The sequence below is a fragment of the Neopelma chrysocephalum genome, unplaced genomic scaffold (genome assembly GCF_003984885.1).
Source record: "Neopelma chrysocephalum unplaced genomic scaffold, ASM398488v2 Primary Assembly neopelma1_164, whole genome shotgun sequence".
Taxonomy (NCBI): Eukaryota; Metazoa; Chordata; class Aves; order Passeriformes; family Pipridae; genus Neopelma; species Neopelma chrysocephalum.
The window spans coordinates 123,294-150,424 of NW_020897826.1; the positions used below are offsets into that span (position 1 = coordinate 123,294).

General features: G+C 53.7%; 1 protein-coding gene across 1 annotated transcript in view; it reads left to right on the top strand.

Moving 5' to 3' along the window:
• The window catches only part of ADAMTS10 (ADAM metallopeptidase with thrombospondin type 1 motif 10), a 41,680-nt gene that overhangs the window by 4,727 nt on the left and 9,822 nt on the right, over positions 1-27,131 (top strand). The window contains exons 2-14 of the mRNA XM_027701660.1: positions 803-962; positions 2,949-3,166; positions 4,324-4,407; positions 4,787-4,932; positions 8,524-8,567; positions 9,761-9,866; positions 10,031-10,177; positions 12,322-12,463; positions 16,167-16,274; positions 19,831-19,976; positions 21,045-21,108; positions 21,809-21,911; positions 26,504-26,637. Coding sequence (XP_027557461.1) covers positions 803-962; positions 2,949-3,166; positions 4,324-4,407; positions 4,787-4,932; positions 8,524-8,567; positions 9,761-9,866; positions 10,031-10,177; positions 12,322-12,463; positions 16,167-16,274; positions 19,831-19,976; positions 21,045-21,108; positions 21,809-21,911; positions 26,504-26,637 — 1,602 coding nt within the window. The remainder of the gene's footprint in view (positions 1-802; positions 963-2,948; positions 3,167-4,323; positions 4,408-4,786; positions 4,933-8,523; positions 8,568-9,760; positions 9,867-10,030; positions 10,178-12,321; positions 12,464-16,166; positions 16,275-19,830; positions 19,977-21,044; positions 21,109-21,808; positions 21,912-26,503; positions 26,638-27,131) is intronic.

Consider the following 27,131-nt stretch of genomic DNA (forward strand, 5'->3'; position numbering starts at 1 on the left):
GGTGGGTTTGGCTGCTCACCCCACTGGGATCTGCTCCTGCCTGGTCATCACTGTCTCACAAGTGGCTCCACTCACAGAGAGCAAAGTCTGGGCTCACAGCTGAAATTCAGTCAAAGAATAAAAAAACCCAAACAAATAAGGGAGCAGAAACAAGATCATCTGACTGTGGTGGCCAGTCTGAGGTGTCCAAGGTGATACCTAGAGGGAACAACCCAGGTTCCAGGCTGCAGAGGAGGGTTGTGGCTCCTGCTCGTTGCCTCCCTGCTTAATCAGACTTCAGATTTTAAAGATTTGGTGTGTTTCTCAAAAGCCTCTGAGTATTCACACTTCTCTGCAGCTCTGTGCCCCAGTTCCCAGCTGGTGGGAATGGTCCTGAGCTGCTTTGGAAGGTTCTCAGGTGAAGCTGCACAGGAGGCAGATCTCACTGCTGAGCTGTGCTGCAGTTTCAGTGTATGGTATTTAGGATCCCACAGGCAGCTCTCAGTAAGACTGTGGGTGGAATAGGAAACAACTCATTCATAATTTTGCAAGGAAAGGCTGTGATTTCCAGAGGACTTTAGTGAACACAGATGTCCCAAGGCATCCAGGACCATCTGGCTGAGTTTTCTCTGCTCTGTATGTTCATATAGCTCAGAGTTTGTGTGTGAATGAAGGATTCCTTCACATCCTCCAAAGTATTTATCAGCCCCCAGAAATTATGGAGTTGATTAACAGAAAGCTCGTTATGAGAAGCCACCAATCCAACCCCCAGTTCTCTCTCCACCTCTTTTATTACCTTCCCTCTCTCTCTTTCCTTCTGCAGCACGGGGTGATCGTGGCAGATGAGGAGGAATATTTCATTGAACCCCTGAGCCCTGGAGCCAACGTCAGCACGGGGGGAGAGGGCAAGGGCAGCCCCCACGTCGTGTACAAGAGGTCATCTCTCCAGTACCCCCACATAGACGCAGCCTGTGGAGTGCTAGGTACCTGTTCCCACCAACACCCCCTCAATCCATCCCAGAAAAGGCTGGGAACGTCCTGTCAGACCAGGCTTTGAAGGTGCACACTGCTCTAGGTGTCAAAGAACCAAATTTATCTGCACTCAAGAAAGATTTCTGTGTTTACTTTGACCCATGTTGAGCACTGCTGGTGGCCTGGTCCTTGGAAAGGTCTTGTATTCTCCTCTTCACAGCAGGGCTTTTAAGTGTGTAAATAGATCATGGGATAGAAGAGAAAAAAATCCACCTCTTATTTTTACTCAGAAAAATCCTCACAGATTTGGCCAATTTACCATGTATTGAGAAATCACAGCTTACACAGTGATTTCTGCTCAACAGAGACTTGTCTTTGGGTTTTAGCCACTGCAGGTTGTGTCCATGCTGAGATAACTCTGCTTCTGTTGGAGACTGGGTGGAAAGATGCCTTGGGGGTGGGATGTGGGACCTGGTTGGTCACAGAGGATGTTTACAGGGAGTGGTAGCTGCACTTCTACCCCATTTCTACACTTGCAAACCTTTGACTCCCAAAGGGACTCTCCCAGGTCTGTCCTGGCCTCTCCACAATTGCCCTTCTCATCATCTGTGTCCCAGAGCGTGGCTGAAATCCCCGGCCCTTGGGAATAGACTCCATCTACCCAAAATGTTGCAGGCACACAGGATGCCTCTCCCTCGGTTTACAGAGGTCCCCTGGCTCCATAAGGATGAGAGAGGCCATCCCTGCAGAGGGGCTGGATGGCTTTCTGTGGGTCAGTGTGGGGGGGCAGAGCAGAGCTGTCCCCTGCTGCTCCTGGAGGTTTGTGTGTCACTTCAGGGTGTTCATTCACTGCCTCAGTGGTGACACTTAACCAGACAAGGGGTCACTGCTGGAAGGAGTGGGACACCTGGAGACACGGGGGCACTGCCACCCTGCTCTGGGCAGCTCTGAGTGTCCCCAGACCCACCAGCATCTCTGGAGACACTCTGTGTTTCCCTGGCCCAGCTCCTCCCATTCCAGCTCCCAAAGCTGGGACAAAGTGCCAGCAGACTCCCCTTCTGTTGACTCTGTGCCACATTCCCCAGCTTCCAGAAAAAAAAATTGAGCCTGCTCCTAATTGCTTCTTGGAAAGCAAAGTCCGTGCAGTGAGAGCCACAGGGCAAACACAGTTCAGAACAACCACAGAGCAGCTGGTCCCAGCACAGCCACCCAGGCTGGACCTGTCCTCACCTGAGCACCCCCATGAGCTCCTGGGATGAGCCAGGGGAGCTGGAGCTGGCAGGTTGTGGGGCTGCCTGTGATCTGCCCGTCTTCCCAGTCTGGTGGATGTTTGATGATCCAGCATTAGAGCAGAGGAGGGGGATCCAGTGGCTCTCCTGGCAGGGTAGGAGGGTGGCTGTGGTCTCCCAGTCAGCTCTTCTGCCCTGTAGTGGTCTCCAGGCTGAGGGATTGGAGCTTATGGCCCTACTGGAACCCCCCCTAGGGTCGGGTCAGCAGCACTTGGAGTCTGAAGCAAAGTCCTACAAACCTGCTGCTGCTGCTTTGGAGCCTGCAGCCATTTCTGTGGCGGAAAAGCCAAGTCCTAAATTGAGGTCCCAGCAGGAAAAGGAAAGAGGAAATGATCTGCAGTGGCTTTATTTTCAGGTTATGTCTGTGCAGCCTCTAAATCCACCCTGGGACAGGGGTGAGGGCAGGACTGGGCACATGGATGTGCGTGGGGATGTGGTGGGATGGGCACATGCTCCCTGGAAGCAGGAGGGGGCAGAAGGGGGCAGGAGGACAAAGGAGGGGGCAGGAGGAGGCAGGAGGGTGCGTGGGGTGCCAACAGGGCTGGTAGGAGCACGGGGACAGCCCTGGGCTGCAGTGGGGCATTTGCTGGGTCCACATGAAGAGCCCCACAGTGGCCTTTCCTCTCCCCTCACGCTGCACATCCCAGACCTCTGTGAGCTGCCGAGTTGCTGCTGGAGGGCAACAGGAACATCTCTTTCCCTCCTCAGATGAGAAGCCCTGGAAGGGGAGGCACTGGTGGCTGAGGACACTGAAACCCTCCCCTCTGAAGCCAGCGGGCAACCACAGCCAGCGGGGGCAGCTGCCCCTCAAGAGATCCGTGAGCACCGAGCGCTACGTGGAGACCCTGGTGGTGGCTGACAAGATGATGGTGGGGTACCACGGCAGGAGGGACATCGAGCAGTACATCCTGGCCATCATGAATATTGTAAGTGTTATAACCACACCAGGAGCATGGGGGGGACTCAGACACATACCCAGCAATGACTGCTGTTCATCACCCCCCATGTCTGGGCTTGGCAGACGGTGCTGTGTGTTTTTCCTGCGAGAAAAGTGGGGTGGGAACGCAGTGGGGGAATCAGATCTGTTCCAGGAGGGCAGTGGCTTCTCCCCGTGCTCAGAGCAACACTTTTGGGTCAGAAATCCTGACATGCTGCTGCTGCAGATGAGCAGTGGTGCCCCAGAGCCTGCAGGGCCTCTGTTGTAAAGGAGAGGCACCACAGGACAGGCAAACTCTGGCCTGTCTGAGCTCACCACAGGCCAGATCTGGGCTGGGAGAACAAAGGCCTTTCTTTGAACAGCATCTCTCATCTCAAATTAGCATTGCAAATAGGGCCAGCCAAGCTGAGAAACACATGGGAAAGCATAAGGACAGTGAGCTCTCACGCCTGGGGGCTGAGCAGCGTGAGGGGTCGGCAGAAACACCCTCCTTCTTCCACACCACACCGCCCGTGCCCCTGGGCTTGGGTCATTGCTGGCGGCAGGATACCGGGCTGGCTGCATTAACAGCCTGAATTGGCCACGCTGAATCCTCCTGTGAGGTGAGATGGGCTTGGAAATTATCCATCAATCCTCTGAAAGCCCCTCTGTGATGGCCCTTTGTCCTGTCCTCCACAGGATCTCCTTTCATGGCTCGCTCTGTTTGCATTTCTAAAGCAGGCGCCAGATTTTAAAACAATAGCGGTTCTAACTGTTTCATCTGCTCTGACACACCGACCGTGTGCTGGCAGATTTCTGTGCCCTTCCCTCGGCAGAGCTTCATCCCCGGGGCTGAGCAATTCCGTGGTCGTGGGGCTTCCCCTCCTGAGCTCCAGGCAAGGAGCAGGTGCTGGGGGATCATCTTCTCTGCTGAGTGTCCCCAGAAGGAGACACCGAGGTCTCTCCAGGTTTTTTCAAGCCTGGTAGTGGAGTCTGTGGGAATTTAGGCTTTCCCCTAACTGCCAAAGTTGGGGGAGTTTTTGTTCAGATCCCATAGCCCTGATTCCACCCACAGGGCCCAACTGAGGGCTCACCCCCTGATTCCAGTGCCACCCAGCCAGAGAGCTCATTTTTAAGACTCCTCTTTTCTTGTTTCTTGGAGGTCAGGTTGCCAAACTTTTCCAGGACTCGAGTCTGGGCAATATTGTCAACATCCTGGTGACCAGGCTGATTCTCCTCACCGAGGACCAGGTAAGCTGGGCTTTGCTGGGCCGTTTCCATCACATGTCTGTACTTTCTTTGTGGGTCTGTGTGTTGCCCTTGGATTTCACCCCCAGGAAATCTCCCCTGTGCAGCCTGTTGGCTGCTCCACATCCTCCTAAAGGCACCCGGGGACTGGGTTCAGGCCATGGGCTGAGGAGACCTCAGGGACTCTCAGGATTTTTTTCTATGATAAGGTGACTTTAGGGAAGTTTAAGTAGCTTTAGTCCTTCTAAAGTCACATTTTGCCTGTTTTCTGTGTAAATTGGGGGCATCTGGACTGGTGTCAGTGCTCTGATGGCGTGGAATATGCAGTGCCTTCACATCAGAGCTTTCCTGGGAACACACTGTCATGTTGCTTCCATTCCAGCCCACCCTGGAGATCAACCACCATGCTGGGAAATCCCTGGACAGCTTCTGCAAGTGGCAGAAATCCATAGTGAACAGGAATGGCAATGGGAATGCTATCCCTGAGAACGGCATAGCCAACCACGACACCGCAGTGCTGATCACCAGGTGAGGCTGAGCCCAAGCCCACACCCAGCAGGGCTGTGCTTCATGTTGTCCTCTCTGGGGTTGTCCTCTGGACATCTGTCTGTCCTCTGGGCATCTGTCTGTCCTCTGCCTCTGTCCAAATGGATCATCCAAGGCTTCCATCCCCCACTAACGGCCTGGCAGAGGCCATCCCTCAGTCTGGCCACGTGCCAATTCCCTCAGAGGGATGCGGATCATTGCAGGTCACACAGTTATCATCTTCCACTTCAGTTAGTTCTCATCCTCCAGCATCTTCCCTCAACCTTTGTTGGGCTCTCAAGGAGCTTAGTTTGCAGCCACGGGCATTTGTGCACCAGAAGGCAACGACATGGGGCTGTTGGGCACCACCAGAGCCCATCCTGGAGTTGTGGAGCACTGGGCATCCTGGAGAGCCCTGTCTGCTTCTGCTGTGAAGGGTGAAGAGGATCCAAGTGGGACCTGAGCATTGTGACAGTGACAGTGCTCCAGCCAGTGCAGGATTTGGCTCATCTCATTTTAGGTGACTATGTGTAGGGCTGAACCCTCTCCTCAGTGGACATCCTTGGAGCAGTTACTTCATCCCAACTCCCTCAGGACTCCTGCCTGTGTCCCTGTGCTCCTGGAACAGCAGCTGAGGTCAGCAACATGACTTGGATGCTGGACTAGACCTCGAGAGCTGCAAGAAGAGGGTCTGAACCTTCATGTGGTGAAGGACATGTGAAGAACAAGTGAAGAACAAATAACCCCCATCAGGACAGATGGGGACTTGAGCCTGGAGCAGCAGAGGGTGGCAGGAGGGACAGCTGGAAGGATGGGTGGGTGATCAGAAGGAGGGAAGATGAAGAGATGATGACAGGGACAGTGGAAGGAGGAGCAGAGCATCTGAAAGAACAAGATACTGAAGGGAGGGCTGGAAGGATGGAGGGGAAAAGGGCACTGTGAGGCTGCTCTTTGAGGCGTTACTTCTGTGTCCAGGACTGTCCAGTGTCCACACAAACCCTGCTTGGGCAGAGGGGAAACATCCTGGGGAGAGGCCAAAGACAAGCCCAAGGTTTGTTTGTGCCTTTTTTCCCCCTCTCTTGTGGGGTGGAAGAAAGTCATGAAATGTAAGTGCTGGAGAGGGGAGACTCCAAGTGGGAGCCGGTTTCCTTGTCCACGTGCTGCTCTCCTGCTCCAGTTCCCGGTGGCAGTGGGAGCCTGGAACATCCCTCCTGTGCAGCTCATGGGATGAGAGCCCACAAGCATCAGCAGAGGGGCAAAAAAGGGCCCCTGGGCTGCAGAATTTCCCTCTCCCTGGGCTGCAAGCCCCGCTTTTTCCTCCCCTCCCAGCACAGGGGGGATGCAAAGCCGGCTCCGAGTTTTTCACCCTCCCACCAGATGTTTGAGCCAACCCCCAGCGAGTGGCTGGGCTGGGACAGCACCCACATCCCTAATAAATTCTCTATCTCTGATAACATCTTGCTGAGCTCCAGGCTTTTTTCTCTTGCAGAGATGTGAAACCTGAGCCTCTAAAGGGCTTTAACAGTATTTGCTCAAAACAGAGCACCAAATGTTTTCCACTGCTGGGGGTGAGAGGTTTGGACACTTCCAGAGAGCCAAAGGGACTGGAGCATCACCAGGAATGTATCACATTAACCCATCATGGGCTGGCACTTGCTCAGTCCCTACTCTCATCCCTTGGGGTCACTGGAGTGAGCAGTGTCAGATGGTCCCAACACCACGGGGGTGTCCCCAAACCCACACTGGCACAAACACTTTTGTGTTTTGGGTTGGCTTTTGGCCTTTCCAGGATGTTTCCTCTCTGCCCAAGCAGGGTTTGTGTGGGCACTGGACAGACAGTCCTGGACACAGCAGCAGCACCTCTGAGAGAGGCCACTTGGTGCCCTTTGTCCCCTCCATCCTTCCAGCTCTCCCTTCAGCATCCTCTGTCCTTCCAGGTGCTCCAATGTTCCTTCCACTGTCCCTGTCATCCTCTCAGCATCCTCAGTGTAACACCCCAACTTGTGCCCCCTCCTGCCCACCCTGCTCAGATCTCAGCATTAGCCTGGCCTCTTTCAGCCCTGGCTTTACTAAACCAAGTCTCTCCTTCTGGAGAAGGTGTTGGAACAGAGGCAGGCAGGGCATGTGGTTTACCTCTGCAATTTAATGATAATATTCACTGTCTAACCCCAAACTGGCCTCTTTTGGAGCTGCCACCACTTCCTGTTGTGAGGGTGCTACATTTCCATTTGAAAGAGATTTTTGCCCCCCTTGTTATAGCTCTTCCTTGTATCCAGCTAATGATGTGCAAACAGTGGATTCCTTGATGCAATGGCTGGAAGTGGAGGCCAGGAACAGAGGGAAGAGTCACCTTGAATCAACCCTTACTGAATTTGTTGGGAAAATTCTCAGTAAAGAACTAAACTGAAAAAAAAAATATATAAAAAAATCACTTGGGTGTTTTCGTGAAACCACAGTGGATTTTGAAATGGAACATATTTTCAAACTGAAATGTTTTCCTTAGTTTTTTTAAAAAAATTCAGAATTAAAATCCTGGCAGTGTCCAAGAACCAGGTTGGATGGGGCTTGGAGCAACCTGGACTTGTGGAAGATGTCCTTGCCCATGGCAGGAGATAGAATGAGATGATCTTTAAGGTCCCTTCCAACCCAAACCATTCTCGGATTCTGGGATTCTCTGTTTGATTAATGCAATTTACTGCAAGGGACCTGAGTTTCCAGAGCAGAAACTGCCCCTCTCCCACCCTGCCCTTCTGGGGCACATCCCTGTGCCTGATGCCTTCCAAGAATGCACAGGGAGCAGAGCTGGACCTCCCACCCAAGCCCAAAGAGTTTTAAGTCTGGATTAGCATTGTCCCTGCTGATTTATAGGATCATTAAGGTTGGAAAAGACCTCCAAGATCATGAAGTCCAACCTTTGACCGAATCCTCCCATGCCCATGAAACTGTATCATGAAGTGCCACATCTGCTGGTTTTTGGGCAATTCCAGGGGTGGTGACTCCACCACTGCCCTGGGCAGCCTGTGCCAATGGCTGACCACCGTTCCCATGAAGCAATTTTTCCTAATATCTGATCTAAACCTTCCCTGGAGCAACTTGAGGCCATTTCCTCCTGTCCTGTTCCCTGGGAGCACAGCCTGACCCCACCCCGGCTCCCCCCTCCTGTCAGGGAGTTGCAGAGCCAGAAGGTCCCCCCTGAGCCTCCTTTGCTCCAGGCTGAGCCCCCCCAGCTCCCTCAGCTGCTCCTGGTGCTCCAGCCCCAGCCCCAGCCCCAGCCCCCTTCTCTGGACATGTCCTACCACCACATTTCATCCAAACCAAACCTCTGCCCCAGCTCAGCACTGCCCAGAGTTAAAGGACAGGAGATGTCATTAAAAACCCACAGTGAATCTCAGCCCGGGGAAAGTGAGTGTTGGGCAACACAGATCAGAGGCATCTCACCTGCTGCCACTGGTACTTTCCATTCCAGAAGTGTTCCATGAGCCATGGGCTGGTTTGAAGTGGTTTGGGTGTGACCACATGGGTAAAATGGGGATGTGCTGCTTTGGAGGCACCTAAATTAGAAGCATCTTTAACTCTGCCTCCTCTTCTTTGCAGATATGACATTTGCATCTACAAGAACAAACCCTGTGGCACCCTGGGTAGGTAGAATTTTGCCACCCCTTCAGCAGCACTTCTCACCAGCACAGAGAACGTTGGGGGCATGGTGAGGGTGGGCTGTGCCACCCCCTTTTCCCAGGGAACGGGCTGAGGGGCAGCACTTGTCCAACGGTACCACGAGGACCAGCAGCAGAGCCAGGAACAGCCCAGTGGTTTTCGGCCTCCTCACTTCTGTAAACACTAAAAACAGCAACCCAGAGGACAGATGGGCTCTGGAACACTTCTCTGTTATATCCCTGGGTCAGGTCCAACCTGATGATTAAGAACCACTCGCATCTAGGGCTGGTCCATGGCCTAGTGGAGTATTCCTGGCTTAGCAGAGAGAAATAAGCCTTTTTTGTGATGACTATAAAGGGAGTTCTTTATTGAAATGGCGAGACACAGACAGACCCTGCAGCTTTCTCTGGCTGCAGCTCCTAATTTATCTTGCCCTGGTCTAGACTGAGCAGTCAGGGAGGGATTACTGCTCTGAATCACTGCAGTGAGAAGGGAAAACTTGGTGGATCTCTGACCTGATGCAACTGCAGATGAGGAGCCTGAGAGGGAGGTGAGGCTGGAGGTGCTGTGATGGCTCAGTTCATTCCATAAACAGAATCAGATCCTTCCCTGGCCCAGTGGAGAGGGCACAGCCTGTACTGGTCCATGGGCAGAGGGTTGGGAGAATCTTCTTCCACTATTGAGGGGAATTGCACTATTCCACCACTCAGGAGGGAGTTCTGATGATCCAGCCCTCCAGACTGAGTCAGGCTGGATTTCTGATCCTGATGGGTGTCAGCCAGAACCAGGGTTGGATCTTTTCTTACTCTGTCCAGGCTGCCCTGCCCGAGTTTGGATTCCTAAGTGCTGGTACAGCCATTCCCAGGTTCCCCCACCAGTGTTTAGACAAGGACCGCTCCACTCTCTGCACAGCTTGGGATCTGGATATGAAATTCAGAGGATTTTGACCCATTCTCAGCATTTCTGAGCCTGTCAATGTTAATTTAGCTGGCAGTGCTGAGCCACCACATGCCCACAGCCCGTAGGAGCCACGAGTCCATCCCAAAGCCCAGTGGGAAGGCAGTGGTCACTACCAGCAGGCTGTGCTGGGCATCAGTGAGAGCCCCCACACTGCTCCCCTGTCCCCTGCAGCTGCTCTGGGGTGGCTCTGTGTGACAGCCCTGTCTGCCTCCCCCAGGCCTGGCCCCCGTGGGCGGGATGTGCGAGCGGGAGCGGAGCTGCAGCATCAACGAGGACATCGGCCTGGCCACGGCCTTCACCATCGCCCACGAGATCGGCCACACGTGAGTACTGTGCCAGGACAGGCCCTGCGAGCGGCTGGCACAGGGAAGAGCCCCCCTCGGGTTTTTCCTGACAAGAGGAGCTGAAAACCCTTCCTATGGATGACCCAGATGTGTTGAGAACGCAGCAGCTGATCACCTCTCTCTGCCTTGGTGGTGCTTCCCAGGTTTGGCATGAACCATGATGGGGTTGGCAACAGCTGTGGCTCCCGTGGGCAGGAGACAGCCAAGCTCATGGCTGCTCACATCACCATGAAGACCAACCCGTTTGTGTGGTCCACGTGCAGCAGGGATTACATCACCAGCTTCCTGGAGTAAGGAACCCACCTCACCCTGCCCTTCCTCCCACCTCGCAGCCACTACACGCCTCCAACCTCCCACAGTCACCTGTGGAGGGGGTAAAACCCAAGAAAAGCCCCCAAAGCACCCAGCCCTTCTGTCTTGTCTCCCAGCACCTCATCCTACCCCAAGAGGCACGTGCTCTCCTTCCTTCCTTTAGACATTCCCATGTTTTTCTTGCCTGCTGAAGCTCTGACCCCTGTTATGACCTTTATTTGGGTTCCCCACACCCACAAATAGATCAGTAGCTTCTGGAGGCATTTGGATGGTTCTGAAGTTCAGCCAGGGATTGCAGGGAAGGGTTGGTGTGGTGGGGAAGGAGGGTCTGGGTTCAGGACTGGGTCTGTGTGGTGTGCACACCCTCCAGGCACTGAGCAGGAGAGTTTCCAGTGGGAATGAGCAAAGTAGGAGAAAGGTTTTGTTTTTCTTTTTTTTCCAAAGCACCTTCAAGATTCAGGAGAAGGGACAGGACAAGGGGGGATAGATTCAAACTAAAAGAGAGTTGGTTTAGATTAGATATTAGGAGGAAGTTCTTCCCTGTGAGGGTGGGGAGGCCCTGGCACAGGTTGCCCAGAGCAGCTGTGGCTGCCCCATCCCTGGGAGTGTCCAAGGCCAGGCTGGACGGGCCTTGGAGCAACCTGGGCTAGTGGAAGGTGTCCCTTCCAAGTTTTAAGGTCCCTCCCAACCCAAACCTTTCTATGATTCTGTGATTTAGGCTCCTAAGTCCCAAATTTCAATATTGTCACCATGCCTAAGTCGTATCTCTGCAGCCTGAAAGAGCTGCTCATCCAGGGTTCAAGCAGCTCCCAGGTTTCTGTCACAAAACAACCAGTCAGGATCAGCTTGGGTGAGGATTTTGGTAGGATACAGGCACTGTGTAATAAAAGGACTGGATAGGATTTGAGTGATGACTGGAAGAAGCACGTGTGTGCAGGGTCAGTGTGGAGGGAAGCCCCCAGGGAGTCTGAATACCAGACTTCAGCCAGTGATGCTGCAGTTGGCACACAGTGAAAGGAGCAATAAAGTCTCCTCCCAAGGGGCTTCGCCTGCCCCACTGTCCTGCAAAGCTTGGCCAAACCCCGTGGCTCATCCCCAAATCCCACATCTGCCAGCTGAGGTTTGGACACAGCAAAACCTGTCCCCCTCAGTGAGCCCTGGACATTCCCCACAGCCAGGCATGAGGCACGGACAGACTGGGAAAGGCTGCCCTGTCCTCCAGTGACCCGAGGCCTCGGCAGGGCTGGCAGAAGACAAAGAGTTCATGTTGGGTCCCTCTGAGGTCTGTATCCCAAGGAGCCTCCACTAGGACATGGTGTGGGCAAGACCCCAGGATTTGGGGCTGGGAGGTGGTGACAGGGGCCTTGATTTAGGAAGAGCTCAGAGAACAGCAAGGAAGGGGGAGGGAAGGGCGTGTTCCTTGCAAAATTTGGATGCTCCTACAAAGCTCTGGTGAGCACAAAGTCAGGCTTGAAGCACAGGGGCATCTCCAGTTGCTCTGAGCTGGGGCTCAGTTGAGCAGAGGGCAGCCCCCTCTTCCCACCCACTGTCCACATGAGGGTCCTGGGCACAGACCTGCCCTGCTGGCCCCAGAACCCACAGGGACAGCCAGGGGCTGGTGATACCCTGCAGAATGGCTGGAGCTGTGCCAGGGGGGTTGGGATGGATCTCAGGGAAAGGTTCTTCCCCCAGAGGGTGCTGGGGCACTGCCCAGGCTCCCCAGGGCAGTGGGCACAGCCCCAAGGCTGCCAGAGCTCCAGGAGTGTTTGGACAACACTCTGAGGGACAGGGTGGGATTGTTAGGGTGTCCTGGGCAGCGCCAGGGGTTGGACTGGATGATCCCTGTGGGTCCCTTCCAACTTTGAGTATTCTGTGATTCTATGAACCCTCAGATGAACACTTCCAGAGTTCCCTAGGAACCAGCATGTGCTTCCCAGCCCAGAGCACACAGGTAGAAGGACTCCAGAGCACTTTCTCAGCAGTGGTTCTGCCCAGAGGAGACCCAGATTTATCCCCCCCCTCAGCCCCATGCAGAGCCAGGAGTTGCACTGCTGATCCTCCACCTCGATGCCCTCCCTCCCACGAACCTTTCTGAGCTCTGATTCTCCTCTCTTGTTTCCAGCTCTGGGATGGGACTGTGCCTGAACAACGCTCCTCCCAAGCAGGACTTCGTGTACCCCACGGTGGCTCCGGGCCAGGCCTACGATGCAGACGAGCAGTGCCGCTTCCAGTACGGAGTTAAATCTCGCCAGTGTAAATACGGGGTAGAGAGCCTTCCTGCTTTACTATCGGTTCCCAGGGGGTGGAGGATGGGGAGACAAGGACAAAGGGATGTGGGGCTGTTCCTCTGCAGCCCCATCACTTTGCTGTCCTGCTTCAAACAAAGAGCACTGGTGTGTTCTCCGTGAGCTCGTTGACTTGCTTCCCTCTGAGAGGACAGAGATGGTTTCCCGTCCACAAAGGTTGAGCCCAGCTCTATTTTGGTCAGATTAATCCCATGGGAAGAGGTGTCTTGCCTCTGCCTGGTGCCTTGGCTGCTGCTGGTCCCCAGGCCAAGCTGTGTTCTCCTCATCCAGCCTCTTTGTTCACAGACATAGTCCTTGCTAGAAGTCTTTGTGCTGCTCACTATGCTCCTACAAACTTAGGAGGAGAACCATCTTTCTTCCAGGTGAGGTGGAGCAATATGCTGTAGGTACATTTGTAGGTACAGTTGTAGGTACAGCTGCACACCTAAGCCTCCCCTGGCAGCCCCTGGTTTTTGGACCCAGCAAACCACTGAAAGGAAAGGATGTTTCAGGAGAAAGGAGTCTTCTTGGATCTCAGCCTAACATTTTGTTGTTCTTAACCTACTGAAGGCTGGCAACTGTCTGAGCAGAGTGATGAGGGGAAGTGTCTGTGCTGAAGCTGATTGAGCTCCTTAACACATCCATGTTCCTCTAGAGAAAGCAGTGGGGTGCACAGGCAGCAGCGTTGTCTAATGGATACATATTTTTTCATGGAAAGGGTAATTAGGCATTGGAAGGGGCTGCTCAGGGAGGTGGTGGAGTCACCATCCTTGGAGGAGTTCAAGGACGTGGCACTCAGTGCTCTGGTTTAGCCAAGGTGGTGATCAGTCACAGGTTAGACTCAATGACCTTGGAAGTCTTTTCCAACCTTAATGTTTCCATGATTCCATGTGCACCCACCCCAGTCTAAGCCCTGGAAAGCTGTGAAGGAGGAAACTTATCAGTCCAGGGTTTCACTTCTCTTAAAACCGTGTAAGCACAAGCCCAGCTCTGCCAGTGAGGTGAACCAAGTCATCACTTTGAACGTTCATCTATTTATTTTAAACCCTAAACCACCTCCTGGTGGTCTCACCAGCTCATCCTGGTGAACAAAGAGCAAAGTTTGGCTCTCCCAGGCCCAAAGCCTATTGGATATGGGGCAGATGCAGCAGGAAAAGGCTGGGTCCAAATAATATGGTCGTGGTATCTCATGTCAGGTGATACCAGCTGGGGTTTGTGCCCCTCCTGAGCTGAGCCAGAGGCAGGGAATGGAAGATTCCCACATTTACATGCCTGTTTCCCAGCTGATTTTTAACTGGGGTGGACTTTTCCTGTCCACCCCAGCACAAAATGTCCTTGTGATGACCCAGCCTGTCATGAGTGTGGCTCGGGACAAACCCAAAGGGCACAAGGGCTTGGGTAAATCCAGGTAAATGTGTGAGTCCACCCATGCTGTGCCTACATAAACAACCTCCAGAGGGATGGCAACCTCCCTTCCTCCTCCATGCCAGAGAGAGAGGAAGATTAATGGGAATAATAAGGACAGAGAGAGCAGATGTCACTGATTCAAGGCCTGCTTGGATGAGGCATTGAGCACCCTGGTCTAGTAGAAGGTGTCCCTGCCACAGCAGGGGGTTGGAACTGGATGATCTTTAAGGTCACTTCCAACCCAAACCATCCCATGATTCTGTGATTGAAGCTGGAAAGTCACTGGGAAGCCCTTGGTGACAGAGGGAAGGGTCACCCTGTGGCACTCTGCTATTCCTTGATAGCCACACCTCAAATCCTGGGTCCAGTTTTGGGGCCCTCACAACAAAAAAAACCTTGAGGGGCTGGAGCGTGTCCAGGGAAGGGAAGGGAGCTGGGGAAGGGGCTGGAGCAGCAGGAGCAGCTGAGGGAGCTGGGGGGGCTCAGCCTGGAGAAAAGGAGGCTCAGGGGGGACCTTCTGGCTCTGCAACCCCCTGACAGGAGGGGGGAGCTGGGGGGGGTCGGGCTCTGCTGCCAGGGAACAAGGGACAGGACGAGAGGGAACGGCCTCAAGTTGTGCCAGGGGAGGTTTAGATTGGATATTAGGGAAAATTCCTTCATGGAAGAGGTGGTCAGGCACTGAACAGGCTGCCCAGGGCCGTGGTGGAGTCACCATCCCTGGAAGTGTTCAAACAATGTGTGGATGTGGCACTTGGGGACAGGGGTTAGTGGTGACCATGACAGTGCTGGGGGAATGGTTGGACTCAATGATCTGAGAGGTGTTTCCAACCTTAATGATTCCATGATTCTATGACAGTGCTGGGAGTGCCTTACCAGCAGCTGGGGCAGTTCAGGTTCTGCTGTCACACCTCCAGAGTTTCCTTCATTGACATTGTGAACCTGTTCAGTACTTCCATGTATAACCTGAGTCATGTCCTAAGTCATGTCAAGCTGCTCCCTGAAAAGTGGCAAGTTTTCCATATTTTTTTTCATTAGGAATAGGAGCAGGATGGTTACTGGGCAAGATACTCAGGAAACTGGATTTTGGGTTTTGCAGTTTGCAGGTGTTGAGGTCCAGCCTGGCTGGTTGAGTGACACAGCAGGTCCAAAGAGTCTGGGCTTTCTGATTTAGCTGTCTCTGACACAGACCTAACTTTTGGGTGCATCCTGTAACAGCCAAGGGAAGATTTGTATTTGCTGAAGCTCTGAGAGATCAGGATGGGCTGAAGCTCAGGATCTGTGGCTCAGGAAATCTCCTGGAAGGACCTCTGGAGTCCTCAGCCCAGTGTCACTCGTTGGACCCAACTGCACCAAGCAGAGACCAAGAGCAGAAGTGCCCAATTCTGAAGCTGCTTAAGGGCTGGCTCAGTATCTGGAAATATTTTGATTATTCTGAAAACACCTCTAAATCTTCCAGAGGAGTCTTCTCTTTGGGACTGCTGGGCTGGCTGGAGATGGTGGAGGTGCTTACACTGTGAGCTGCAGTGGGAGGTGACAGATGTGCCATGCTGATGCTCCCAGGGAGTTCTACATTCCTGCAGAGGCAGATCTAGGTCCATATGGTGCTGGTGCTGGGAATGGGCCCTTGTGCTCATCCTCCACTGCACAGGCCCAAAACTGGGAATATTCCTCATCTCTGTGGCTGTCTGGGCTTTGCTTTTACACCTTGAGACAGTTTCCCTCAGTGACGATGTGAACCTGTTTAACACTTTCAGGTATAACCTAAGTCATGGTAAGCTGTTCCCTGCAAAGCAGCAAGTTTTCCATAAGTTATTTCATTAGGAATATGACCAGGCAGAAAACTCAGCTGTGGATTTTAGGTGTCTCCCCTGGGGAGGGTGTCAGGATGGTGGGATTAGCTCAGACCTCACTGAGGTGTCCAAGGAGAGGTGCCCTCTGTGCCACATGCAGCAGGTTTGGGCTGGAGTTGGCTCTGGCACCTGAGCTCAGTGAACCTCCACATCCAGAGAATCCCAGGCCTGGGAGAAGTGTTTAAGATTAGTCCAGAGAAGGGGGTGAGCAGTCAGTGCCCCTGGGGCAGGATTTGGTCTCATTTTGCCCCCACCAAGCTGAGAACACTTGTGTCCTGTGTCCCAGCCCAGCCTCTGGAGCACACTGGTGCTGCTGCCCCAGCCTTGCAGGCCCTGGCACAAGCAAATCCTAACCTTGGTTTTGTTTCTTTGTCTCTTCCCTCCTCCCTGCCCCCCTTTCTCTCCCCCCAAATCTCTCTTTCCAGGAAGTCTGCAGTGAGTTATGGTGCCTGAGTAAGAGCAACCGCTGCATAACCAACAGCATCCCTGCAGCTGAGGGGACCATCTGCCAAACCAACACCATTGAGAAGGGGGTAAGGCAGCCCAGGGCACTGCAGAGAGTTGACAGGGAGTGGTTGAATCCTCTCCCAGCAGTAACTGGGATTATTGTTTGCACTGGGGAGTGAGGAGTTGATTTAAGAGCACCCACCAGCCCGTCCGACCCTGCCTCCCAGTCTGGAGCCATCCCTGCCCTCCCCGCTGCCATGGAGGGAGGCTGGGATGGACCACGGAGCCCAGGGGCCCAGAATCACCCCAAAGGACTGTTCAGTTGTGTAGGGCTGGAATATGGAATATGTGTAATGCTGGAACATGGAATATGTGCAATGCTGGAACATGGAATATGTGCAATGCTGGAATATGGAATATGAAATCCCCGCTCCAGCAGCTTCTTGGTCTCACTTGAGGCACAGTAAAGTGACCTCAAACAACACCATATTCCTTAGATGAACATCTTGTTTTCAGGTCTGCTGGGATCTCCTGGCAGCCCTGAGAAAAAAGGGATTTTTCCCCCAGTTTTCCCAGGAGGGACAATGGGTTTGTAACATGTTTTCAGAGGAACTTGTGAAAAACTGACTAAATATGATGAAACCTTTTTTTTTTCACACTCAACTGAGAGAGAAGGGCAGGATTTTTCCTGACCATATATTTTTGAACTTGAATTTTGACTTGACTGCTCATAGAACTTCGTTCCCTGCTCCTCCTACATCCATGTGCACTAGTATAAAGCAAATGAGTAGCACTGCTAAGACAAAGAACCTTTAGGAAGTGAATAATGGTTGGGACAATAGAGAATCAGGGCTGGGACATTCCCCATTCAATGGACATGTTTTATAATTCCTGAGAAATTCCAGAAAATTTTCAAATCCCTAAGAAGGTGGAGAAGCTGATGTGCAGGAACAAGGATGTCTTTGACAAATTCATTGTTCTTTGCAAACATTTCTCTGGAAATTAGGTCAGAGAGGAGCAGACAGCTCCTGGGGCTGGACACCCCTCCTGCTGCACACTCACCAGAGACAATGGCATTTTTTCCCTCCTAGTCATCTCTTTTTACCAGCTTTTCCCACTTTTAAATCTCCCTTTTCCCCCCACTTACAAATTGTTTTATAACCAGGGTTCTTCAAAAGCTTTGAGAGAAGTGAAGCAGTCACAGCCCCCCAGAACCCACAGGAGCTATTCCCAGTGACTGGCTCAGTTCCCTTCCTGGGCTGCTTCTTTTCCTTTTGTATTAATTCATGTTTTGGAAGTGATTTGATATCCTTGGGTGGAAGAAGATGCACCTTTGTGTTAAGTTTCTGCACTGCTGGAGCTCCTGGCTGGTGGCCTCCAGACCTCAGTCCTTGGCTGGAGCAGCTCTCCAAGGTCTTCCCTGGCTTCTCCCTTTCTCCTGGGAAGAGCAGAGGGAAGGATCAGGGTATTTAAGGTATTTCAGGAATGCAAGATTAAAGGAGAGATTGAGTTCCTGTGCTCTGCCACCCAACTGGGGAAGCAGTGAGGGGGGAAGGCTGAGCCAAGTTCTGCTGGATGGTGGCTGTGCCCACATCCCAGACCTCTGTTGTTTCCTCCTCCAAAATTCTTCCTGGTTTTTTTTATTAACTGATCTCCTGTGGTTGTTTGGCTCCACCTTACCCAGAACCCACAGAGAGTGACTTCAGGTCTGGATCCTGCTGCCCTCGAGGTGCCCCAGCAGCCTGGCAGGTTCAGCATCCTGCTGGTTCCTTCCCTGCCTGGTTTGCTTCTCCTTTGTATTTTTATTTTAATTTCCATTAATCAATCCCTTATCACCCAGGTTATGGTCAGTGCACCCTGTGAGGATGCTTTTCTTTACATATCCTCCCTCCCCACCTGCCCCCTACTCACATCTGGTCTCTCAGCCTGCACAAGTCCACGTTTTCCACAGGAGAGGGAGCTGGGATCTGCTCCTGGAGCAAGGACAGAGCCCATCACTGGTTCACAGAATCATAGACTGTGCTGAGTTGAAAGGGACCCATCACTGATACTCTCAGGATCCCTGAGTGCCTGGGGGGTTTGCAGGGGCTGGTGAGCTCCTGGGCCCTGCCTGCGGAAGAAGGAGCCCCAGTCCCTCCAGTCTGGAGCAGGGAACTGGTCAGGCTGTGCCTGCAGAGCTCCTCCTGCACCTGGGATCCTCCTTTGCAGAGCTGCTGGTGTGCAGGAGGTCTCTCCTGCATGTCCTGGGAGGCATTTTTCCTGACTGGCTGGGCTGCCCGTGGAGATCTTGGCTCAGAGGGAGCCAGGAGAGGCTGTGCCAGCAGCCCCAGGGTGGGTTATCAGCCCCTGGAAGGAGCACACAGCGGTTTCTTCCTTCCTGGGATTATCTCAGCCCCCAAGGCGCGGTGTCGGCTCCGTGCCTGGGGAACGGCAGCAGCTCTGGCACCGTCCCACTGCTCTGGCACAGTCCCACTCCTCCCATCACTGGGGACTCCAGGGGGTGTGGGACGATTTCCAGGGCCGAGGGAAATGCTTCCCAGGCAAGTTTCCATGAGCATCTGTCTCCCAGTAGGACGGGGACAGGCGGGTTCTTTGAGGATCCTCAGTAACAACGTTCTTATTGCAATTTAAATGTTATTTTAACCTGGGCCCTTTGCAGATCAGGTCGTTTTAACACATTAACCACAACTTGAGACCCCAGTGCACACAAAGCTCACTCTGTCCTGGGAGGGAGCAGCTGGAAGTGAAGGTGTCCATGTCCCCCAGGGATCTTGGCTCTGCCCAGCAGCAGCAGCTCCAGTCCAATTCCCACCTGGGAATTACTGCCATGAGCTTTTGTGGGCAGTGGGGTGTGCGCCCTTAGGTGTCCCTGTTCACAACACTGGTCACCCTGATTGACCCAGGACCCCTTTAGAGGAGAATCCCAAAATGCTTTGGGTTAGAAGGGACCTTAAAGCTCATCCAGTGCCACCCCCTGCCATGGGCAGGGACACCTTCCACCAGCCCAGGTTGCTCCAAGCCCCATCCAACCTGGCCTTGGACACTTCCAGGGATGGAACAGCCACAGCTTCTCTGGGCAACCTGTGCCAGTGCTTCACCACCCCACAGAGGTGTGACTCCCTTGTCTGTGGCTGCCTGTCCCATGGGATGGTGCCCCAGGGTCTAGGAGTGGGGACACTGGTCCCAGCACCCCTGCAAACCCCAAGTACACTGTACAGAGCTGGTGACAGTGTGACTTGGAGGAGAGGGTGCCCAGGGAGAGGTGAGTGCCATGGAGAGCTCAGCTGGTCAGAGAATGGTGTTAAATAACTCCAAGGTGGTGGGTTCAGTCCCTGTACAGACCATTCACATAAGAGTTGGATCTGATGATCCCTTCCAGAACATTATAAAATAATATAACATTCTAAAATATTATATATTAAATATTATATATTTAAATAATAATATTTAAACTCGGAAGTTTCTGTGATTCTGTGATTCTGAAACTTGGCTCCAAGGCGTGTGGAGCTCCAAGCCCAGATTTCCCAGGATCAAATTGCATCCCAGCCCTGAGCTGTCTGCCATGTCCCACGGAGGTTGGGGTGTACTCCGGGAGGTCAGACCATGTGCTCAGGGTGTTCAGAGCTCTCTCTCTCTCCACAGTGGTGCTACAAGAGGGAGTGTGTGCCTTTTGGAACCCGGCCTGAGGGCGTGGATGGAGCCTGGGGGTCCTGGTCGTCCTGGGGGGAGTGCAGCAGGACGTGCGGCGGCGGCGTGTCCTCGTCCATGCGCCACTGCGACAGCCCGCGGTACGAGGGGGTGCTGGGGGGGTCAGCCTGGCCCTGCCACGGCCAGCACTGCTCAGTCCCACGGAGAAGTGTTGCCTAAAATCAGAGAAATAATTCTCTGGACTATTTTGGAGTACTGAAAGGCAAAAAGCACTTCTTCATTGCAGCACTGATAGTACACAAGAATATTTTGCACATGCCGATTACAGAGGCTTTTACAACTTTGTACTGTCCTCTCATTACAATATCCAGTTTCTAATTACAATATTCTGTTTCCAATCACAATCTTTGAGCATCACCTCATCTGTTACACCCACTTCCAAAACCACCCCTCCCATAGCACCACCCTCACCACGCCCCTGCCACACCTCTCAAATTTGAGTTAGTGGTCCTAAAAAGACTATGCCTTCATCTTCTTGTCTTCCTCATCTCCTCTGACCCTTTTGGAATGGTTTCAAGGCCCCTGAGTAGCTTTGGCTACTTGTATCAAGTGTTAGGTCTCTTTCCAAGTACATTTCTACAGGTAGAAAACTTCACCACATTAAAATCCCTTGTCCTTTGAAATTCTTAACAAGGAATGTTCAACAGCACTTTTAGAAATCTTGTACAAAGCTAAAGGTACTAATGAGCTGTACTAAAACCTTATAAAATATAGATTTTAAGGTATCAGAAGGCACAGCCAGGTGCCTGTGCAGGTCTCTGCTCTGCTCACGGCTCCGTCTGAACATCAGGAAACACTTCTTTATCATGAGGGTGACTGGGAACTGGCACAGGTTGCCCAGGGAGGTGGTGGAATCTCCTTTCTTGGAGATACTCAAAAGCAGGCTGGACATAGTCCTGAGCAGTCAGCTCAACCCTGCTTGAGCAGGGGGGTTGGACCAGATGACCTCCCTTCCAACCTCATCCAGTATGTGAGCCTGTGATTCAACATTTTCTTTTCTTGAAATCTCCTCTCTCAGTACTGAAATTCAGCCCATCCAGGCAGGATCAGCAGGGTTGGGAAAAGCCATGGTGCTCCTGCAGACTTGGGGCCACAAACACAACTCCCTGCCCCGAGCTGGTTCCACATCTCATTCCTGGTTTTGGCAGGCCCACGATTGGAGGGAAGTACTGCCTAGGAGAGAGGAAGAGGTACCGGTCCTGCAACACCGACGTGAGTAGTGCTGGGCTGGCAGGGCTGTGTCCCAGCCAGGATTTGGGAGCCCTTCCCACACAATGCAGGGTGTTATGTGCAGCACAGGAGGAGGAGGAGGCTGGGGGAGGGGAAACCAGGGTGTTCCAGCAGCAATCCCACAGTGGGGAACAGCGAGCAGGACTGTGAACGTCTGCGAGCTGCTCCAAGGGTGAGTGGTTCGTACCTGTGGGGCTTCAGCATCAAGAGGGGCCCAAAAAGATAAAGAGGCAAGGGAGGAGAGATCAGAGGGCTCCGGCTCTGACATGGCAGGGATGCCTCTCACACACTCCATGAGCAGCTCACAAAATGCTGGGTAGGACTTTGCTTCCCAGGGCTGAGGGTCAAACCTCAAGGGGAGCAGAGAAAGAATTGTGCTGTAGGGATGCTCAGTGAAGCTTTGGACCTGGGGAATGGTAGCTTTAACTTCCACAGGCTGGTGGTGAGGAAAATAGAGGGTTCTCTTGCTTCCCTGGGCTTCCAAGTGACACATCTCAGTCAGAGCACCTGAGTGCTGTTGGTCTTAAATCATGTCCAGCTTTGCAGGAGGGATTCTCCTGCCGTCCTGCAGCAGTGCCCAGTGTCAGGGCTGGTGTCCCTCTCCTTCAAGGGCTGGTGTCAGTGTGTCAGCAGCCCAGTGAGGCTGCCCCAGCCCTGCCCTGACCCCTGGCTGTGTCCCCAGGACTGTCCACCCGGCTCCCAGGACTTCCGAGAGCTCCAGTGCGCCGAGTTCGACAACGTCCCCTTCCGAGGGAAGTACTACACCTGGAAAACCTACCGTGGGGGTGAGTGCTGGGCTGGGCTGAGCATCCCCCAGCTCAGACAGAGCTGGCTTTGCTCTCCATCACGCTCTGGAGGGATGGGTCTTGTGGTCCAAGGGCTCTGATGGACAGTTAGTCAGGATTCCCACTAGCCCAAGTCCTGCTGCCCTTTCTGTGCTCCTGGGATGTGCTGCCACCCCCTCACCTGCCTGTGGATTGATGTGCACCCCTCCAGGCATCTGCTGTCCCCCCATCCTGGGTCACCTACCCCAGTGCAACCCCCCCTTAACTTCCTTGCTCTGCCAGAACCAACTCCAGCAGCACCAGAGCTGTTCAGCTTCTTCCCTCGGGTCTTGTTTCCTGAACTGCTGAGGGAATAAAGAGGAGGATGGACAAGAGAAGGGAGTGATGGTGTCTGATGGGGAGAAAACAGGGCAGGCAGGTAAAACTTTCAGCTGCTGCACAGGTGAAGGGATGGGAGCTGGTGGATCCTCCAAAGAACAGCAATTCCCTCATCCCAAGATCAGTCCCGTGTCCTGCAGAAGGTCCAGCAAGGAGAGGGGGTGGGAGCAGGCCCCTGTGGCAGAAATCTCTTAATAATGAGAAGGAACAGTGAATCTCCTTCATACAGTTAATGAACTTGAGTGGGGAAATCCTCCCCAGCTGTGTAAATAACACAGCTCCCAGGGGGCTCCTGCAGCTGGAGCAGATGTGCTGAGGCTGCAGGGGATGGATCAATAAAAATGGAATAATTGTGAAGCAGTAAGTCACACAAAGACCCCAATGGATGCCAAGGTGCAAGACAGCCCTGCAGGCTGCAGCTGCCCTCGCTCAGACCTCTCTATTCCCCAGGCATGGCCCAGTGGTGGGAGTCCAGGGAATGGTTGGTCCAACATCAGCCCTTGAGTTCTAACCTGATTCTGACAAGGATTATTGCTTTGGCTTTTAAAAAGAGCCCCTTTCTCTCTCTGCTTCAGCTTCCTCTGTCATAAAATAAGGTAACAAAACCTGTCCCCTTCCCAGGAGGCTACAAGTGTTGGCACATTCGTGCCTTGAAGAGATCTGGGAGTTCCCTCTCAGCTCTCCAGGTTGTCTGTGGGGAATGATCATCCCTGCAAGTGTCCAAGGCCAGGTTGGATGGAGCTTGGAGCAACCTGGAATAGTGGAAGCTGTCCCTGCCCATGGCGGGGGGTTGGACTGGGTGGTCTTTGGAGGTCCCTTGTGACCTAAACCCCTCTGTGATTCTCTGATTTCAGCAGCATCTTCACATGCCTGTGGGATTTTGTGATACTTGGAGTCATTTGGGTGTCGGAGGTACATCTATGGGGGAGGTGCCTTGCACCTCCACCTTCTCCATGTCGTAGATAAGACCCCCAGGGAACAGCCCCCTCTTATCTTCCCCTTGCCACTGATGGTTTGCTACCAGGCCCTGTGTTTCCCCCTTGCAGCCCCTGTGCCATCAGACATCCCTGCCCAGCTTTGGGGAGGCAGTGAGAGCTGATCATCACCTCCCTCACTCCCTCTGGGGCTCTTCCAGTGGTGCCCAGAGAGCTCTGGTGTGGTGGGTGTCACTCCCTCCCTCCCCACTGGCACAAGCAGCCCCCCAGGATCCGTGTTGGCAGCCTCATCCTTGGGCATTCCACCCTCCAGCTGACAGCATATCTGCTCCTCAGGTTATTTTTGGGCACTCTTTGGGAGCTGTTCACCACCCTGATCCTCTGCTGAGCCCCTTCCCCCTCTCAGCTCAGCATCCCTGAGCTTCCCAAAAAGGTGCAGTGGCTCAGGGCTGCTTGTGCCCTTTGCCCATCAGATGCTTGACCCCATAATTACTGGGGAAATACCCTGGGCACAGAGCACCCTCACCCCAAGATAAAGAGTTTGGAGGGGGGGCACCATTCCTGCAGGGAATTTGGGAAGGGAAGGAGCCACCCACTGACACCGCCGGGTCACCGGCACCGAGGTCGGGCTGTGCACGGGGCGGTACAGCCTGTTTTCCTGGCGCTGATTTCCAGCGCTCCCAGAGCCCAGACCCCGGGACCGGGAGATGTTTGGAAGCGCTGAGCTCAGCCTTTCGGAGCTCAGCAGTCAGCAGATCCCTCCTGGAATGCGGCTTTGTTTGTTTGTTTATTTTGCTCAGTTGTTCTTCTCGCTCTTGGCGGGCGCGGGAGTCACGGGGCTGTGAGAGGGATGGGGAGGAGCAGATCCCTGCAGAAAACAGGAGATTGCTAATCAGAAATTGTAATAAGCCTTAATTCCTCTATGGGAGAGGACAGGCAGGAGGAACAAAACACACTAAGAGGCAGCCAGCTGGAAATATTCTATTTTAATAGCTGCATTAAAGATTCAAAGGTGTAACCGAGGCTGTGCTGACCTGGGACTGCAAACCGAAGTGAGGGGTGGGGGTCAAAGTCTGCAGGATGGTGCCTGGCTGGGGGGGTTCACCTCTCCAGGAGCAGAGGGCTGTAGACCTGAAGGAATGGCATGAAGATGTTTCAGGGAGGTTTAGGTTGGATCTCAGGGAAAGGTTCTTCCCCCAGAGGGTGCTGGGGCACTGCCCAGGCTCCCCAGGGCAGTGGGCACGGCCCCAAGGCTGCCAGAGCTCCAGGAGCGTTTGGACAACGCTCTGAGGGACAGGGTGGGATTGTTGGGGTGTCTGTGCAGGGCCAGGAGTTGGACTGGATGATCCTTGTGAATCCTTCCTACTCAGGATATTCTCTAATTAGTGACACTGGCTGGGCAGTGCCCAGGCTGGGAGGTCTCACTCATTCTGTGGAAGTCGCTCTTCTCTCATGGTCGTGAACCCACAACAGGCTCTACAGAGCTTGTGCTGAGCATTCCATTCAAGTCCTGTGGATTCAGGCACTGCTGGGCAGCACTGAGCCAGCCTGGGGGGATGCAGAGCCCTCAGGCTCCCACCCCAAAAAGTGCAGCTCCCACCAAACCACTCACATGCTGGGAGAGGCTGGATCCTGGTTGCTGATGAAAATAATTCCCATCTCCAGGAATTTCAAGGCATGTTGTGCTGTTTCAAAGGATCTTTCTGGGGTCTGGGCTCACCCTTGGTCAATGTTGCTGTCATGGGGACACACAGTTGTCACTGGAGCCACCTGAACGAGGACCAGGTGACCAAACCACCCGAGTACCTCTTGGCCAGCTGAGTGATGAGGACACTCCAGCTCCCAACAGAAACTGGGCAGTGGTACCAGTCTCCTTTCCTCTGGTGGGTGGGATAGTGACTTGGCTGCCAAGGGCAAATCCTGACTGGAAATTGTCGCCAGGGAGGGTGTGCTGGGGACTGTTCCAGCCATCAGGACACAGGTACTAACTCAGGGTCACTCTTCTCTCCGCTCCTTCCTCTTCCACTCTCCTGCTCCCCATTTTTCTTCCATAAGACTTTTAAAGGCAGAAATCCACCACCTGCAAGCCTTTCCCAAGTGACTGGATGAGGTGAGCCAGCAGGGACTCATCCCACATGGAGCACGAGCTCCAGACCCCAATCTCACCTCTGTGCAGGGACCCCCAAGTCCAGGCCCTGCTCTTGGCTCTCAAAGGCAGGACCGTGGTGGGTGCTGAGTTCCCCCTGCTCAGCAGCTGCTTCCCAGGCTCCCAGACCTTCTCCAGGGGCTTGCCCAGGCATCCTGCTCCACAACATGCCTCCAAGCTGCTGAATTCCCCTCTCATGTCTCCTCCTGCTCCTCCCTCTCCCGGCTTTGCTCTTCCTTCCCCACAGCTGCTCTTGGATGCTCCCAGGCACAGCTGGGCCTCCCCTCCCCCTGCCCCTTTGATGTGCTGTATCCAGTTGCAAGTTTTGCAGATTTGCTCCCATCCCAGGTGCTTCCCAGCTCTGGCACAGGGCTCAGGACTGTTGCTGGTGCCTGCAGGAGGGAACTGCCACAGCTCAGGCACCTCTGCCAGGGTCATGCAGGCTGCTGGGTCTCCTTGGGATGCTTGGGAAATGCAGAAAATGGCGCAATCCACACCAGCATTTGATAAAATCTAATGGCAGGAGAGAGGGAACTGCTCTGCTCTGGTATCTCCTTCCATAACTGGTCCCACATCCTGCTCCCAGACACTATAAGGCAATATCCACCTATCCAGCCTCTGTTCCTTACCTGATGCTTTGGCAAGGGGTGTTGGGGAACAGGTATTTTAGCAGTAACTTGGGCATCCTTCCCCTTCATCCTCATGCTGCTGTCATCATCTTTGCTGTGAAGGACTCAGTATCCACCAGCATTGAACACAAAGAAATGGTTGCTCTGGCCTAGTAACTGGTGTAGGAGTTGAAAAACTTGGTTGTTCTGGTCTGGGAGCTGAAAAACCCCTTGGACGAGTCGCTGAAGAGGTGCTGTCTCAGTTTCCCTGTCTGTAAAGTGGGCACAAGGAGCTGTAAAGTGCCAGAAGACCCAGAAAAGAACCAGTTTGTTTCCTTCCCCGTCACATCCAGCCCCTGGTGCCCAGGCTGTGCAGGAGGGACAGTGTCTCACCGTGGTGTCCATCTGAAGGGCCCTGACACGGTGCCTCTGTGGGTCTCTCTGGTCATCAGGGACATCCTCCTGCCTCTCCACATCTTTCCTCTCTCCTTGGCAGCACCATTTGACCCTCTGCTCCTTCCCCAGGGGGTGTGAAGGCCTGTTCCCTCAACTGCCTGGCCGAGGGCTTCAACTTCTACACGGAGCGGGCGGCGGCCGTGGTGGACGGGACCCCGTGTCGGCAGGACTCCAATGACATCTGTGTCAACGGGGAGTGCAAGGTGCTGCTGGGATCTGGGACAGGGATGGGGAGGCAAGGATAGACCCCCAGGCATGGGAGCACTGCCCTCAACCTGCCCACACGGACATGGCAGAGGTGGAGGGCTGGGAGAGCTGGGGGGGTTCACCTGGAGGAGAGAAGGCTCCAGGGAGACCTGAGAGCCCCTTGGAGAGCCTAAAGGGGCTCCAGGAGAGCTGGAGAGGGACTGGAGACAAGGGATGGAGGGACAGGACAAGGGGAATGGCTTCCTACTGCCAGAGAGATATTCCCAATCTCCCACAGTTAGATGGGATATTGGGAAGGAATTGTTGGCTGTGAGGGTGGTCAGGCCCTGGCACAGGTTGCCCAGAGAAGCTGTGTCTGCCCCATCCCTGGAAGTGTCCAAGGCCAAATTGGACTTGGAGCAATCTGGGATAGTAGAAAGTGTCCCTGCCCATGGCAGGGGGGTGGAACAAGATGATCTCTAAGATCTCTTCCAACCCAAACCATTCCATG